Source organism: Panonychus citri, unplaced genomic scaffold (genome assembly GCF_014898815.1).
Source record: "Panonychus citri isolate SS breed McGregor unplaced genomic scaffold, ASM1489881v1 Contig00137, whole genome shotgun sequence".
Lineage (NCBI taxonomy): Eukaryota > Metazoa > Arthropoda > Arachnida > Trombidiformes > Tetranychidae > Panonychus > Panonychus citri.
Genome location: NW_026515542.1, coordinates 63734 through 80151, shown reverse-complemented (window position 1 = coordinate 80151; position 16418 = coordinate 63734). Strand labels below are relative to the sequence as shown.

The 16418-nt window shown below is 33.0% G+C and overlaps 4 protein-coding genes across 6 annotated transcripts; 1 reads left to right on the top strand and 3 right to left on the bottom strand.

Annotated features, from left to right (window-relative positions):
- The first annotated feature begins 73 nt into the window (after positions 1-73).
- LOC128392890 (1-phosphatidylinositol 3-phosphate 5-kinase-like) lies at positions 74-2385 on the top strand. The gene has a single exon (XM_053352977.1). It carries the CDS (start codon positions 242-244, stop codon positions 1910-1912), a length of 1671 nt encoding a protein of 556 aa, XP_053208952.1. The 5' UTR covers positions 74-241; the 3' UTR covers positions 1913-2385.
- Positions 2386-3055: 670 nt separating this feature from the next.
- Positions 3056-8576, bottom strand: LOC128392883 (microtubule-associated serine/threonine-protein kinase 2-like). The gene is made up of 3 exons (XM_053352967.1): positions 8191-8576; positions 7832-8006; positions 3056-7595 (listed from the first exon to the last, which is right to left on the bottom strand). Exons 1-3 carry the CDS (start codon positions 8403-8405, stop codon positions 3930-3932), a joined length of 4056 nt encoding a protein of 1351 aa, XP_053208942.1. The 5' UTR covers positions 8406-8576; the 3' UTR covers positions 3056-3929.
- A 440-nt stretch (positions 8577-9016) lies between these two features.
- Positions 9017-11764, bottom strand: LOC128392893 (aldehyde dehydrogenase 1A1-like). 2 transcript variants are annotated; one of them, XM_053352983.1, is made up of 7 exons: positions 11604-11764; positions 11129-11232; positions 10559-11018; positions 10234-10440; positions 9746-10144; positions 9326-9663; positions 9017-9246 (listed from the first exon to the last, which is right to left on the bottom strand). In XM_053352983.1, the coding sequence occupies exons 2-7, from the start codon at positions 11156-11158 to the stop codon at positions 9214-9216; spliced, it is 1467 nt and encodes a 488-aa protein (XP_053208958.1). In that variant the 5' UTR covers positions 11159-11232; positions 11604-11764; the 3' UTR covers positions 9017-9213. The 2 variants fall into 2 exon arrangements, with proteins under 2 accessions (XP_053208958.1, XP_053208959.1); XM_053352984.1 differs by lacking the exon at positions 11604-11764 and adding an exon at positions 11336-11542.
- A 1364-nt stretch (positions 11765-13128) lies between these two features.
- LOC128392892 (aldehyde dehydrogenase 1A1-like) lies at positions 13129-16288 on the bottom strand. 2 transcript variants are annotated; one of them, XM_053352979.1, is made up of 8 exons: positions 16090-16288; positions 15796-15903; positions 15270-15729; positions 14904-15110; positions 14390-14788; positions 13970-14307; positions 13551-13884; positions 13129-13477 (listed from the first exon to the last, which is right to left on the bottom strand). In XM_053352979.1, the coding sequence occupies exons 1-7, from the start codon at positions 16117-16119 to the stop codon at positions 13852-13854; spliced, it is 1575 nt and encodes a 524-aa protein (XP_053208954.1). In that variant the 5' UTR covers positions 16120-16288; the 3' UTR covers positions 13129-13477; positions 13551-13851. The 2 variants fall into 2 exon arrangements, with proteins under 2 accessions (XP_053208954.1, XP_053208957.1); XM_053352982.1 differs by having other exon boundaries at positions 15796-15946; positions 16090-16282.
- Positions 16289-16418: the final 130 nt, after the last annotated feature.

The window sequence follows — 16418 nt, the reverse complement described above, 5'->3', positions numbered from 1 at the left end:
TGGCGTTTGAGTTAATTCTTTTTTTTATTTTCTTTTCCATTTTTTTTTCTTTCAGTTGAAAAATTTTCATCCAAAGAGAAATTAACTTGTGGAAATTGATTTTCAAAAATGTTAATTGTCATTGATTTACTTTATTCTCTTTAGTGAATTTTGTATTTTTTTTCTTTTTAAATTGTTTATTGATTGATTCTCTGTTAGATTTTATTTTGGTTAAACTCTGTGTTTTGGGTTCGTTGGCAAAATGTTAAAGAAAATGTTTTATTGGTTTGGAAATCAACCAGAATCTTACAAATCTGGTCTTGGTGATTTGTTTGATTTCGAGGATGGTAATTATTTGGAATGTAAAAATGATGAAGAATCAAGGTGTTCACCTTCTTTTCTCAATCAACACCCGTTGCTTACTCGAGATTTAAAGTGTAAATTAAATTCGGGCGAGCTAAAAGATATACTTGCTGATTTTCGAGCTCATGGTGGCTGTGTACCCAAGAGAAAGGTTCGGATGATTAAGCCTAACACTGACTTCAATCCTGAGGATAATTTATTTGAAGTGGGTTTACCTTTACCAAGGATTCAAATGCCACCATTATGTGAATTGTCAAAAGATAACTCTTTCTCTGACAATTCTCTCAATGTCCAAGAGCCAAAGATGATGGAAGTCTTTGCTAAAGAGGAAGATCCTGGTTCAATTATTGCTTATGCTTTAGTTTCAGCTGATTACGAGAAACAATTGAATGATATTGTTCAAGGAACACCAACTGTTGTAACATCAAGGAAAAGAGTTCTTTCTTCAATTGAAAGTTCTACAAGCTCTGGATTATCCGAGATTAAAGATGCTGGTCAACTTGAGTTGTCCGGTGGTTTCTCTTCAGTTGCCTTTACCTTTAAAGCATCTAAAGATACAACAGCTATAAGTCCACATATTGATATACAATTTAACGATCAGACCACAAAGTATTATTGTTGTGTCTATTTTGCAGAGCAATTTCGTTCACTTCGATCTGAATTGATTCAAATTAATCACCAAAATGCCAATCAAACTAACACCTCATTGACACCATCTCTATCATCTACTTCTGAGTTATCTCAAGGTAATGTAACTGCTACCAGTGATTCTTCATCTTTTTATTCAAATGCCACCGGTATTGATTCATCATCTTCCACCACATCTAACGCCCTAATTGAGGAAACTTTCATCAGATCAATTTCCTGTTGTGTTCCCTGGACAGCCTCTGGTGGTAAAAGTGGAGCTACTTTTTGTAAAACGATCGATGATCGATTCATTCTCAAAGAGATGTCCCGACACGAGTTAGCTTCCTTTCTTAAAATTGCCAAAGCATATTTTGATCACGTTCTCAGTGCCTTTTATGAATCTCGACCAACACTTTTGGCAAAAATACTCGGTGTTTACAGAATAAGCTTTAAAAACAGTTATACGAACAATGCGAATAAAATGTATCTACTTGTCATGGAGAATCTTTTCTACCAGCGAAATATCAGCCGAAGATTTGATCTGAAAGGCTCTGACCGTAATCGTTGGGTTCACACCGATGATCCAACAAACGTAGTTCTTTTAGATGAAAATCTACTCCAGTCTCTACGAAAATCTCCACTCTACATTAGACCAGAGTGTAAACAGAGATTGACCACCGCCATAGACGCTGATTCTCTTTTCCTCTCTTCTCATTCCGTTATGGATTATTCTTTATTGGTTGGAATTGATCAAGAACAGAAACGCCTTGTAGTTGGAATCATTGATTATATTCGCCCCTACACTTGGGATAAAAGGATTGAAATGGTTGTTAAATCGGTTGGAAGTCATGGTAAAATGCCAACCATAGTCTCACCTGATCTCTACCGTGAACGTTTCTGTGATAAAATGAACCAATACTTTCTGTGTATACCTGATGGTTGATCTAATAAATTCATCAACATTTCCAGTTAAAACTAAACCAAAGATTGAAAAGCTCCACAAATCAACTAGTTCAAAGACTTCAACCAAATCAAATTTAATTTTCTTTATCATCATGGACATAAATCCTTTCATTTAATTAATCTGCCTGGAAACAAAAAGCTAATATCAAACTACGATTCATCAACGACCAACAATCAGATCGATGATAATGGTTAACTTTACCAACACTGATTTAATTCAATTCAAACAATCAGTCAAATTGAAAACAAATCATCAAAGACAAGAAAGTCTTATGAACAAATCAACTTGAATTATAAAAAAAAACATTTTTTCCTTTTAATTATTTCCAATCTTTCAATTGTCTGAATTTCTTGTCAACTGGTTTTATGTGTAATAATTTTTATAAATTTGATTATTTTGTAAACAAATCAATTGTAACTACATCAGAAAAGAAACAATTAATTCTCATTAGATTTTCTATAAGATTAAATTGTTGCAACAATTAATTTTGCCTAAAAAAAGAAGGTAAATCGTTCCGACCAATGTAACAATTTGTTTCCTCAATTAAGCCATTAAGAATTGAATATAACCTCAACATGATCGAATCAACAATTTAGCAATCAGACTAATTATAGTTAGTGGATCACTTTCACCAAATAATTAATTGTTTAACGAAGGCAAACAAATGATTAGTGAAAAAAACCCAGAAAAAAATTCCAACTTGATCAAGATTATATTTTGATAACAATTTCTATATCTCTTAATTACGATAATTTAATCATTAATAAAAACTATTTTAATCTAAATCAAATATCAAATACTTTCCACTGTTTATTATTGAGGTTAAAGTACAATTATGATTAAAAAAAACTGATTGAGTTGATTGTTAATCAAACTGGTTAATCTCATTTTCCTTTTACCTTAAAAAAAAGACAAGTTGATCAAACTAATTGTTTTGTTGTTTAAGTGTAAAGAGATTATCGCCCATTAATTGTGATTTTAATTATCACTGATAGATGATCAGGTCAATCAATTAATCAGTTAATTAAATGATGAGTGTTGGTGATTCTCGGTAATTTGTCCATTTACACCATTTACATTTGGATTGTTGGTAACACGATTTAGATTGTGAAACAAATTAGATTTGATTGTTTTCATGATCAAAAGTTGTTGATTAATTTGGTGTAAATCAATTGTTGTTGACGAGAAAGAGGTGAGGATACATTGATGAGCAAAATGATTAACCAAAATATCCAAGAAAAAAAAACAATTAATGGTTATGAGTGTTTCCATGTGTAGGTGGGTTTGGTAATTGTGTTGATTGATAACTAATTGTGAGGGATTTCGGGTAATTATTTGACAAGAAAACGAGAATATGGTCAACAATTAACTTAGAAAAAAAAGGAGATTAAGAATTGAAACTTGTATTGGTTTCTAATTCATTTTTGTTTCTTGTCTTTAAGTTCATCCATTGATTATTGTCTTTTTCCTTTTCCTTTCTCCATTTGATTATTTCTTCAATCAATGAACAATCAATCAAGTGAATTGAAGGCGCTATCATGATGATAATTGTTATGATGATAAAGGATGGAAAACAAACTTTCTTTTGCTCTTGATTCGTGATTATTATGCCCAAAAAGTTCAGTTAAGATAGTTAATAATAAAGGTTAATTGTAATGTTATGGATAACACAATTTTCTACTTTCTTTAAACAGAATTAACAAAAACATTGTCAATTTAGCTGAGATTTTGCTACTAAAACGATCATCAGTCAACCTTTTCGAAATTGGTTTAATTATTTTCAGCGCAATTTGGTTAATTAGAGAAACACCATGAGAATTTTTTTTCAAGTTTCAATTCGAGTCATTTCATGACTGATTTCGCAATTAGTTAAATCATGACAGTAGAAAGTAAAAGAGCTAAAGAAAAGATCGGACGAATGAGTTTGTAGTGTGTGAGAGTTGAGAAAATGCTTTTTTACAATTTAAATCATCGGGTAATTTGTTTCAATCAAGAATCATTTGTTTGATCTTTTATCTGAATTTTTAGATGAGTTTGATTTATCTGCTTTCGATTTTTCCGATTTTCTTGATTCACTTGATTTTCCTGATGATGACGATGATGAAAATGATGATGTGGTTGAGGCGGTTGTAGTTTTTGGTGCTGTTGTTGTTGTTGTTGTTGTTGATTGTATTGTTGAAGATGAAGATGATGTAATATTTGGTGGTATTGTTGATGATGATGATGATTTTTTACTCTCTAAAATAGAGGTTGATGATTGTGATGAGCTAAGAAGATTTGATGATGATGGTTGATTATCTTTTTGGTCTTTACAATTTTTTATTTCTAAATTATTAATGGTAACCCGATGGTGATTACTGTCATTTTTAATTGAAATTTTTTCATCTGATTCAGGAAAATCTTCTGTTGATTGTTGTCCTGATTTCACTTCAATTGAAGATGAACATGAACATGAAGGCACAGAAGAAGATGATGATGATGATGAGATATCCACAAGTTTGTTACTATCAGAACTCGTAATTGAAGTAGTTGTTGTTATTGTGGATGATGAAACGGTGGACATTTTATCTTCTTTAGTTGAACAATACTGATTCGTATAATAAGGTGGTGAATTTGTATCGGTGTTTGTTGAGGTGCTTCTCATATTCTGTTGGTTGAATTTAGTTGAAGTACAGGGTGGTAATGATGATATAGCTAAAGGAGAGGAGACTGGACCTCCCAAGGAATGTCTTTTATGCTTAATTGGACCAGAAGCTTTACTGGGATCGGTGTTACGTTTAATTAATAAACGATCAGGTGAAAGGGCTCGACGTAATAATGGGGAACTTGGTTCAGCACTTTTGGGTCGTGAGAAACACTTGGAACCTGGTGCAGATAAACAGGGTGACGACAATGTAGGTGTAGATGGTGTTTGGGTAGAGGTATTGGTTGAAGAATCGGTTAATTTATTTTTATGTAAAATGAAGGATTGAATTGTTGATGAGGAACCCGGTTGATGAACTCCTGGAAATACGCTTGTTGGACAGTTTGAACGTGTAGGTGAACTTGTGGAAACTGGTTGGATGGAGGGTGAAGGTGTACGAGCGAGAGGTGAAAGTGGTATGTGACCACATGATTTACGACGAGGTGATCGAAATGATTTAACTTTGTGCTGTTTCAGACCAGAAAGTGTACTTGGACGGGGAAAATGGGGAAAATGACTTAATGATGCCGGTGAATTGGGTACACTTGAGCTTGGTGAACTACTTTGTGATGAATTGGCAGCTGATGAATCAGAGGGTGAACAATGAAGACGATTGGGTGGAGGAGATCTTGGAAAGCGAGGTATTGCAGATGAAGATGATGATGAGGCTAAAGTTGCTGTGGATAAGGTTGTAATAGCAGCTTGGGGAGATTCGCAGGCTCCCTCGGAAGATACAAGGTTAGCAATGTTACTATTGACACAATTACTATTACTGTTACCAAATGAACGATTTAATGATTGATAACTTCGACTAGGAGTAAGTAGTGGTGGTGATATACCGCCAGTGACACCAGAAGAAGAACCTGCTCCCCCACTGGCAGCCATTAACTGTTGAATCTCAGCGCTGGCTCGTTTAGAGCTTAATTTACGAAGAAGTGATGAACGCCGACGCTTATCGGAATCAGTACGCTTAATGGGAGCACCTTTTTTATGGCTTATCAGGTTAGGACGACGAGTCATACGACCTGATGAAGGGTGACGACGACGACCACCGGTTTTAATTGATGTATTTTCCAATGGGGTGGTTCGGATGTTTATCTTATCACCACCTGAGAGGACAAGTTGTAAAACTTGATGATGAAGAAGCCCTTGAATTGGTTCACCATTAATATGAGTAATCAAAGCGTTCGGCCTAAGTCCAGCCTCAAAAGCGGGACTATTATTTTCAACGGCAAGAACTAAATGATGAACTGTATACAAATCAGAATCACCATAATAAACTCTAATTGCTCTTAAAGTGAAACCAAATCCTCTTGGACCTTTACGAATTATAATTGGTGGTTTTAATTGTTGACCCATGGGACCAGTTATCTCACGATTAGGTGAGGTATCACGGGAACTGGTACTTGAACCACCGGAAGAGGTAATTGAACATGATTTATTTTTAGCATCTTCCGTTGGTATCATGAGAGATAAGCCGGTTGCCGAGGCTGATTTAATCACAGCTCTGCCTTTGGTATGATTTTTAATTAATGCATTTAACTGTACAGGGAAATTTGATGATCTAGGAATTTGAGATTTCGACGTTTTCTGACTACTACTACTGTTAGAACTGGAACAACCAGAACTTCCATTGGCACCACTACTTGCACCGCTATCGGTGGTACAAGTATCTTTACCTTCACTTGTTTCTTGAGAAGATGATCTCATCTCATCTCTATTTGACTCGTTGAGTTTGGGATCACTTTTTCTGTCATCATTATCTCCACTAATGGAAAATCGTGGGATACACGATAATTTAATGCTCATAAATGGTTTTCTACGACGGGTGACTTTGGGAGAGAAATCTTCTGATTCGGTTTGAGATAATTCAGGAGTACTTTGTTGGAGAGGTTGAGGTTTCTCCATATCAACAGTTAATTCATTTTCCTCGGAAGGAGTTAAACTTTCTGTTGATTTAATTTGATTAGATTCACGTTTATCTGATATCACCGGTGTAGAGGTTTCACTTGACACCATTATGGACCCATTTAATAGTGGTGGAAGAGAATCATTTAAACAGGAAGAAGAAGTTTGAACAGATTCATCGAGAATGGAGGAAGTTGAAGATGATTTCATCAGCTTTTCTTGAGCCAATTCTTGTTCAATACGAGAGTAGACTCGATGATATTTGGGTGAACACGAGGAAAAACTGCTGAACATTGAACTTGAGCTTTCATCTGTATCATCTTGCTCTTCTGAATCGTCAATCTCATGATTATATCTATCCAATCGAGTATCAAAATAACTGGTATCTTCATCATTATCCAATTGAGGCACAAATTCAGCTTTTTGCCGAAGTAGATCATCCCAATTGAGACCATCAAAGAAAGGGTGTTCTTTCACTTCCGAAGCACCAACAGTTCCTAATCTTTCAAGAGGATCTTGTTTTAAAAGTTTACTAATTACATCTTTTGCATCCTCAGGTAGTGGCCAATCTTCATCATCCGGCCAGGTAATCTCATCGTTTATCACATGAGCAAAAAGCTCTTCAGGAGTTTCCCCGAAAAAGGGAACACAGCCAATTAGTAATTCGTATAAGATAACACCCATAGACCACCAATCAACAGGTTTACCATAACCTTGGTGAGAAATAACCTCAGGAGCAATATATTCAGGGGTTCCACAGACTTGTTTATCGAGAAATTCTTTGGTATCTTTTTTACTTAAATGCTCTTCACAAATATTGGTTGCCAGGTTCATTAAACCGATCTTAGATAATCCAAAGTCAGTTAACTTAATGTGACCCAGGGCTGTGATGAGAAGATTTTCTGGCTTCAAATCACGGTGAACAATTCCTAAGTTATGGAGATACTCGACAGCAAGAACTGTCTCAGCAAAGTAGAAACGAGCTAAATCAACTGGCAGCGGTCCCATGTTCTTAAGAAGAGTAGCCAAATCACCTCCTTCAACATATTCCATGACAAGGCAAAGATATCGCTGAGTAGATTAAAATATAAGAGGGAAAAAAAGAAAAATAAAGTGGGGAGAGAGATGAGAAAATAATCGAAAAAGAGAATAAAAAAATACATATTAGTAAATTTTCCTATTGCCATTTAGAAAAAAAATATATATATTTTTCCTTCATTCTTTCATTTCTCTCTAATAATCAACAATGACGATAAAACAAAAGTTACATTATGACACATTTATATATATAAATATTTGATATTTACCTTGGTTTCAAAGCTACAATATAAACTAACAACAAAAGGATTGTCTGTGAAACTCATGATATCTCTTTCTGCAAATGCTTGTTCAACTTGATTACGCAGGATTAAACTTCGTTTATCAATCTTTTTCATAGCAAATTTTTGACGACTTTCCTTATGACGAACCAAATAGACACCGCTGATGATTTTTCAATTTAAAACAGCCAAAGAGAAGAAGAAGAAAGAAAAAGAAAAATTAGAAGAAAAAAAATGGAGAAAAAGAAAAAAGAAATTGTCAAAAAAAATGTGGTTAAAGAGAAAGAAGAAAATTAAAAAAAAAGGAGAGCAAAAGTGAACAGAAAAAAGTGAAATTTTAAACTTACCCATAGGCTCCATTGCTAATTAATTTAATTGTATCATAATCTTCTTCACATGGTAATTTAACTGTTGTTTCAGCAATAATTTCTTTCTCAGACTTACGAGTTTCATTGTCTTTATCAGAATCATCTTGTTCTGTTTCTGTGTTACTATTGTTAACCAATTCTGGAATCCAACCTCTATTGTCATTAATAAATTTCTCCAATTTTTGCTTCTCCATCTCATGGAAAACACCAAGTAAAAGGAAACTCTTACTCTTCTGGTGGTTAAAAACAATCAAACACTTAAATAAATTAACTTGTTTCCTAAACAAAACAATTAAAAATTAAATTACTAAGACATAACATTTTTAAGGTGTAACATCAACATTCAGTTTCTTTGTTATGATCTCAAAAGATATTACCAAATATTGGATCTTGATACAATCGATGTATCGAAGTTTAGATCGATGATAAATTAACACAATTTCTTAATTGTTGTTAGCTTTTTATTTGATTGCTCTGTTTTTAATCAACCAATATTATCCAATTATTTTAATTTACTTCCTTTATCCATCAATTAACGGAGAGAATTAGTTTAACAATCGATTCTCTTGATGGCTTTTTTTTCCATCTTCTTTTTCCTCAAGACAATGTTTCATTCATACGAATGTTAATTGTCACAAATTTAGAATAAATTGACAGAAAATTAAACTGTCACATCCGCAAGAGAATTTAATTATTTTCAAGACTAGAAACTTCCTTTTTCTATTTATTGATTCAGCTTTTCTTTTCCTTTCTTTCTGATGATTTTAATTTGTTTAGAAGAGAACAGAAAAAAGCTAATGAAAAGTTTTTTTCTGTAATTAGATTATATTTATTGATTAAGATTTTGTTTTGTAGGGTTAGTATTGTATAATCATCATTTAAATGAAAAAGATTTTATCTTAGTAATAATTTGAAGCAATTAAGATAAAGGTAAGTGGTTAATATCCTTGGTAATGTTAAAATTAATGGAATTTTTTTAAAGCGTCCATCCGATATGCTTTTTTAGGCATTTTTCTTTGGGATCTTGACAACAACCTGGGAAAGAAATAAAAAAGTTAATTAAAATTAGTTTTTTCACGAGGAAATGTAGTTTTTTTGAGATTAATTATCTTACGGATTTGACTTGACAGTATTCTTTGATTCCGTCTTCTCCTCCTTCTCGTCCAATACCAGACATTTTGTAACCACCAAATGGCATTTGTGGTCCAAAAGCAAGGAAAGTGTTAACCCAAACTGTTCCCGCTCGAACTCCTTGAGTGTACATTAAGGCGGTGTCCATGTCTTTGGTTATGATACCAGCGGCTAATCCATAAGTTGTATCATTTGATCGTTCGATAACCTCATCTAAAGTCTTAAATTTAAGAATCTGTTGAACAGGACCGAAAATTTCTTCAACAGCGATCTTCATGTTATCCTTGACATTAGAGAAAACAGTTGGTTGGATAAAGTAACCTAAAAGGACAAATAACAATTTACAGTTACAATAAATTTTTGAGTTTATATTAATAAAATAACAATAATTAATAATTCTTACCTTTGTTTCCAACGGCTTTACCTCCGCACTCGAGTTTAGCTCCTTCTTTTTCTCCATCTTCAATTAGACTTAAAATCTTCTTGAATTGATCGTCATCAATTTGTGGACCTTGTGCAGTTGAATCATTAAATGGATCACCAACAGTTCGTTTTAAAGCAAGTTCACGACTCTTTTGTACAAACTCGTCGTAAATACTTTCTTGGACGAACGTTCGAGTTGCAGCACAACAACATTGACCTTGATTAAACATACAAGCTTCATGAGCGATATTAACAGCAAGATCGATGTCAGCATCATTCATAACTACCAATGGACTTTTACCACCAAGTTCAAGTGATACCTTTTTAATTGAATCTTTTCCAGCTGATTGTAAGATAATCTTACCAACTTCAGTTGAACCTTAAAGTTTTCAATGAAAAAAAAACAAAAATAATATAAAAACTCATACGACTAAAAATATAAACAAAGAGATTAATTGATCATCATACCAGTAAATGCAATTTTAGCAACATCAGGATGAGTAACCAAAGGAGCACCGGCAGTTGGACCATAACCAGGAACAACATTAACAACACCGGCGGGGAATCCTGCCTCTTTAATCAACGAACAAGCATAAAGAGCTGTCAAGGGTGTTTGCTCGGCTGGTTTAAGAACCACAGTGTTACCACAACACAAGGCTGGAGCAATTTTCCAGACTATCAAATACAATCAAAAAATTCACATATGAGACATAATTGAATTAATCAAGAATAATAATATTCGAATATTTTATATTGAAATTGGCAATAAAAGTCCAATGGTAGTTAAACTTACTGAACATCATGAGAGGAAAGTTCCATGGGATAATTTGACCACAAACACCGAAAGGTTCAACTCGAGTGAAAGAAAAATGATCACCATCCATAGGAACAGTTTTACCTTGTACTTTATCAGACCAACCAGCATAGTAACGAAGATGACCAGCAGAAGCATAAACATCCCCAATAGCTAATTTATAAGGTTTTCCATTGTCTAATGTTTCCAGTTTCGCAAGGTAATCAGCATCACGTTCAATAAGATCTGCAAGTTTATTAAGTAATTTACCACGAGCTGAGGCATCCATAGTTCGCCATTCTGATCCAAGTTTAAACGCTTCTTTTGCAGCTGCAACAGCCTTGTTAATATCTGCTGAATCTCCCTCGGCAACTAAACAAATTTGTTCACCAGTTGATGGATTAATTGTTGGAAATTTTTTACCATTAACAGAATCAACAAATTCATTGTTGATGAAAATCTAGAAAAAATAAGAAATAAATGTGAAAAGATTAAAATTCAATCGAAATTTAAATCAAATACAAAAGTATTAATTAAACAAATACACGTTAGATTGAAATATTAACCAACCTGAGTAATTTTAACTTCAACTTGAGCCATAATTATTTAATTGGTTGTTCGAGATTAATTTCCAAAAGATGAATGAATTAAGCAGCAATTTACGATGTTAACAACTGGAAGAAAAAAATAGAATAACAATTAATAGTGAAAGAGGGTGTGAATTTAAGATAAATTTCAGCAAGGAAATTAGTTACAAAAAAAAGATAATCAAAGTACAATTGAGATTAACAATATAATTGGTTGATTAGATTCTCTGAATGATGATGAAGGACTGAACGAGATAATTGAAATAGAGAGAGAAAAAAGAAGATAAGTGAGTGATAACTACAGGGTATCCAGTAGAAAACAAGAAACAATTAAAGAAACAGAAAACTATTAAATAATAAAAGTGAGATTAACTTTTTGTTGTTGATCATCGACTATCAACTATCTCATAGACTGGAAAAGGAAAACAGGTAGACAAAAAGAGTAAATAATCTCTCACCTTTTTAAAAGAACAAACTTTTATTCTCATGTGATGGTTAATTGTTAGCACGATAATTTAACCAAAAGCAAAACACACAATTGATGAAACGATTGAAGGAAAAAAAAAGAAATGAACAAGAAAAAAGACACAAACACAGACAGAGAAAAATGTTGCTAATGGGGAGAGAAGAAAGTTGACTTTCTCTCTCATAAAATCATCTCATCTTCTCATCTTTTCTCTCCCTCCCTTTCTCTCTCTCTCTCTCTCTCTTTCTCTCTCACTCACTTTCTTTTCGTCAAGTAACAAAATTATTACATCAACAAGAAAAGTGAGAGAGAAAAAGTAAATGAGAGTTTAACCTTGAGAATGTTGATCAACGTCTATGAGTAACCAGGGCACAGTTGATTGGATAAGAGAAAAGAACAAAATTTATTCTCTTTTCTCTGAAAAACATGGCGACCATTTTAAGAAAAGAGGAAAGAAACTAAAAATTATCTGTTCTTTTACCTTTTAAATTTGTGAGACTTTTTGAAGGAACACTAATTGTGAGAATTTTAATCATTGTGTTGGATTTTGATTGTCGTTGGATAATCGATAATCATTAATATGGACAAACATGACAAAGGTTGACAACGATTTGAATATTGAAGTGTTCCAGTTACCTAATAATGTACCGGTTGTTTTGGTTCAAGAGGAAAATATTAACTCATCAAATTTAATGGTAAATCATCTTTACCTTTGGTATTATCTTAATCTTCATTTAATGAGATCATCTTAACTCGTTGCACTCAATTGAAATGGGTACATTGTTGCTGAGAAAATTTCATATTCAATTGAGTTAAATAGTTACAATTGTTGGTGATAAATGGATATCTGATTGCACTTTGAAGTGTTTACCAATGTTATGACGATTTGACAAATATTCACATTTCAAGATTTATTTGGTTCGATGAACAATCAGTGAATAATTATTGTGTTGAGTAACTAAGAAGATTGAATTTAGTTAAATTCAAGAATCTAAATGGAAACTTAAAGTAAAATATTGTAATTTACACAGTTTAGAAAAGATTACATTTCAATTGGAATTACATGTAGTTGATGATTGAATAACAAATTTTCTCATCATTTAAATGATTATTCAATCATGGAAATTTGATCGTTGATTAATAACTAGCACTGAAATTAACACCAACCTCTCAAGGATTTGTCTCAAGTATCATTTTCTCATCTCTTACCTGTCAAGGAACAAAAAGTAAACAAGAGACGAGAATTGCAAATGAGATTCGATAAATATCAAAGATTAACAATTTTCTTCTCTACAATCAAAACGGAAACTAATCAATTAGACAGATAGAAATTTGTTAATTCTAATTATCTGACAAGTGCGAGTCAAGTGCTTAAATTAATCTCGCTTCAAAATCTTTAATTACTTTGTGCATTAGAGATATACAACTTACCCACTGTTGAACTGAGATCAATTGGAGAGAAATTAACTATTAAATTGATTTAGATGAAAATTTGAAATTAGGAAGATTTGATTGGATTTGGAAAGAAAATTTCGATATATTATTTTATTTACATGTTGAGAGTTAGTTGATTAAATTGGTCAATTAGATAATTATACAGAAATGACCAGTAACTTTCCTTTGCTCTCTTCGCAATTGAGCTACTTGGGTAACTAATTCACTAATTTGATTCTGATAAACATTATTTCTTTGTTGACTTTCCATCAGCTGATTGTTAAGAATTTCCATTTGCTCATGAAAAAGTTGAAAATAATTACGAAGCTCAAGTCCACGATTCGATAAAGGATAAGTTTGACACAATTCCACTTTTCGATCATCTAATTCAGTTTCCCATCTTTCAGCTTCCAATTTAATCCAATCAGGAATCTAAAATGAGTAAAGAAAAACATTAAAATCTTAAACTGGTCTAATCAATTACATCAATCAATCATTTTCTCACCTCATTTATTGATGAAATGTCTCGAGTATTGACCATAGTCATTGACATTTCCTCTTTAAGAACGGGTAATACTGAAGTATTAATTGCTCGAGATCGTTGTCGTTTAACCTCATTTACTTTACTATTTGCAGGCGATGGAATTTTATATTAATTTGATTAGTTAATTATTTTTAATATTATTTGCAAAGTACATCATTAAAATGTTAAAGATTTAATCTTTGAAGCTCTAGTAACAAGTTAATATCCTTGGTAATGTTAAAATTAATGGAAATCTTTTAAAGCATCAACCCGATATGCTTTTTTAGGCATTTTTCTTTGGGATCTTGACAACAACCTGAGAGAAAGTTTAGAAAAATTAATTGACATTAGATTGTTCATGAGGAAATATGAGTTTGATTGTTCTTTTCTGATTATCTTACAGATTTGACTTGATAGTATTCTTTGATTCCGTCTTCTCCTCCTTCTCTGCCAACACCAGACATTTTGTAACCACCAAATGGCATTTGTGGTCCTAAACTGAGGAAAGTGTTAACCCAAACTGTTCCCGCTCGAACTCCTTGAGTGTACATTAAGGCGGTGTCCATGTCTTTGGTTATGATACCAGCGGCTAATCCATAAGTTGTATCATTTGATCGTTCGATAACCTCATCTAAAGTCTTAAATTTAAGAATCTGTTGAACAGGACCGAAAATTTCTTCAACAGCGATCTTCATGTTATCCTTGACATTAGAGAAAACAGTTGGTTGGATAAAGTAACCTAAAAGGACAAATAACAATTTACAGTTACAATAAATTTTTGAGTTTATATTAATAAAATAACAATAATTAATAATTCTTACCTTTGTTTCCAACGGCTTTACCTCCGCACTCGAGTTTAGCTCCTTCCTTTTCTCCATCTTCAATTAGACTTAAAATCTTCTTGAATTGATCGTCATCAATTTGTGGACCTTGTGCAGTTGAATCATTAAATGGATCACCAACAGTTCGTTTTAAAGCAAGTTCACGACTCTTTTGTACAAACTCGTCGTAAATACTTTCTTGGACGAAAGTTCGAGTTGCAGCACAACAACATTGACCTTGATTAAACATACAAGCTTCATGAGCGATATTAACAGCAAGATCGATGTCAGCATCATTCATAACTACCAATGGACTTTTACCACCAAGTTCAAGTGATACCTTTTTAATTGAATCTTTTCCAGCTGATTGTAAGATAATCTTACCAACTTCAGTTGAACCTAAAAGTTTCCAATGAAAAAAAAAACAAAAATAAAATAAAAACGTACACGACTAAAAATATCAACAACTAGAAAATGATTAAGATAAAACAAAGAGATTAATTGATCATCATACCAGTAAATGCAATTTTAGCAACATCAGGATGAGTAACCAAAGGAGCACCGGCAGTTGGACCATAACCAGGAACAACATTAACAACACCGGCGGGGAATCCTGCCTCTTTAATCAACGAACAAGCATAAAGAGCTGTCAAGGGTGTTTGCTCGGCTGGTTTAAGAACCACAGTGTTACCACAACACAAGGCTGGAGCAATTTTCCAGACTATCAAATATAATCAAAAAATTCACATATGAGAAATAGTCGAATTACCTTGATTTAATTACATTTGTTTATAAATAAATGTTTTCAACTTTATGCAAATAAACAAGGAAATTTCTAAGCAAATTTACATTCAAAACTAGTGAAGGTAATTCAACTTACCGAACATCTCGAGAGGAAAGTTCCATGGGATAATTTGACCACAAACACCGAAAGGTTCAACTCGAGTGAAAGAAAAATGATCACCATCCATAGGAACAGTTTTACCTTGTACTTTATCAGCCCAACCAGCATGGTAACGAAGATGAGCTGCAGCACCGTTAACATCACCCAAAGACAATTTATAAGGTTTTCCATTGTCTAAAGTTTCCAGTTTCGCAAGGTAATCAGCATCACGTTCAATAAGATCTGCAAGTTTATTAAGTAATTTACCACGAGCTGAGGCATCCATAGTTCGCCATTCTGATCCAAGTTTAAACGCTTCTTTTGCAGCTGCAACAGCCTTGTTAATATCTGCTGAATCTCCCTCGGCAACTAAACAAATTTGTTCACCAGTTGATGGATTAATTGTTGGAAATTTTTTACCATTAACAGAATCAACAAATTCATTGTTGATGAAAATCTAGAAATAAATGAAAAAATATGTTGATGAATCAAATAATCTTATTAGACTGTAATATGAACTTACCTGAGTGAATTTAACTTCAACTTGAGTAGCCATTCTTAATAAAGGGTTCGTTCCAAAAAATCTTTTGATAGAATTAGATTGTAATTGTTGCTGATGGAAAAGAAAATTCTGAGAATATGTGGAAAAGAACGTTGTTGAATTAAATAGTTTCCTGGACGTGAAACAAATAGAGAAACGATTAAATGATAACAATATCGTAAAGTGAGATTAACTTGATGTCGGTGATCATCGACTAATCATCAGATAGATTGAGAAAGGAAAACAGGTAGACACAAAGAGTAAATAATCTCTCACCTTTGTAAAAGAACAAACTTTTATTCTCATGTGATGGTTAATTGTTAGCACGATAATTTAACCAAAAGCAAAACACACAATTGATGAAACGATTGAAGGAAAAAAAAAGAAATGAACAAGAAAAAAGACACAAACACAGACAGAGAAAAATGTTGCTAATGGGGAGAGAAGAAAGTTGACTTTCTCTCTCATAAAATCATTTCATCTTCTCATCTTTTTTCTCCCTCCCTTTCTCTCTCTTTCTCTCTCACTCACTCACTTTCTTTTCGTCAAGTAACAAAATTATTACATCAACAAGAAAAGTGAGAGAGAAAAAGTAAATGAGAGTT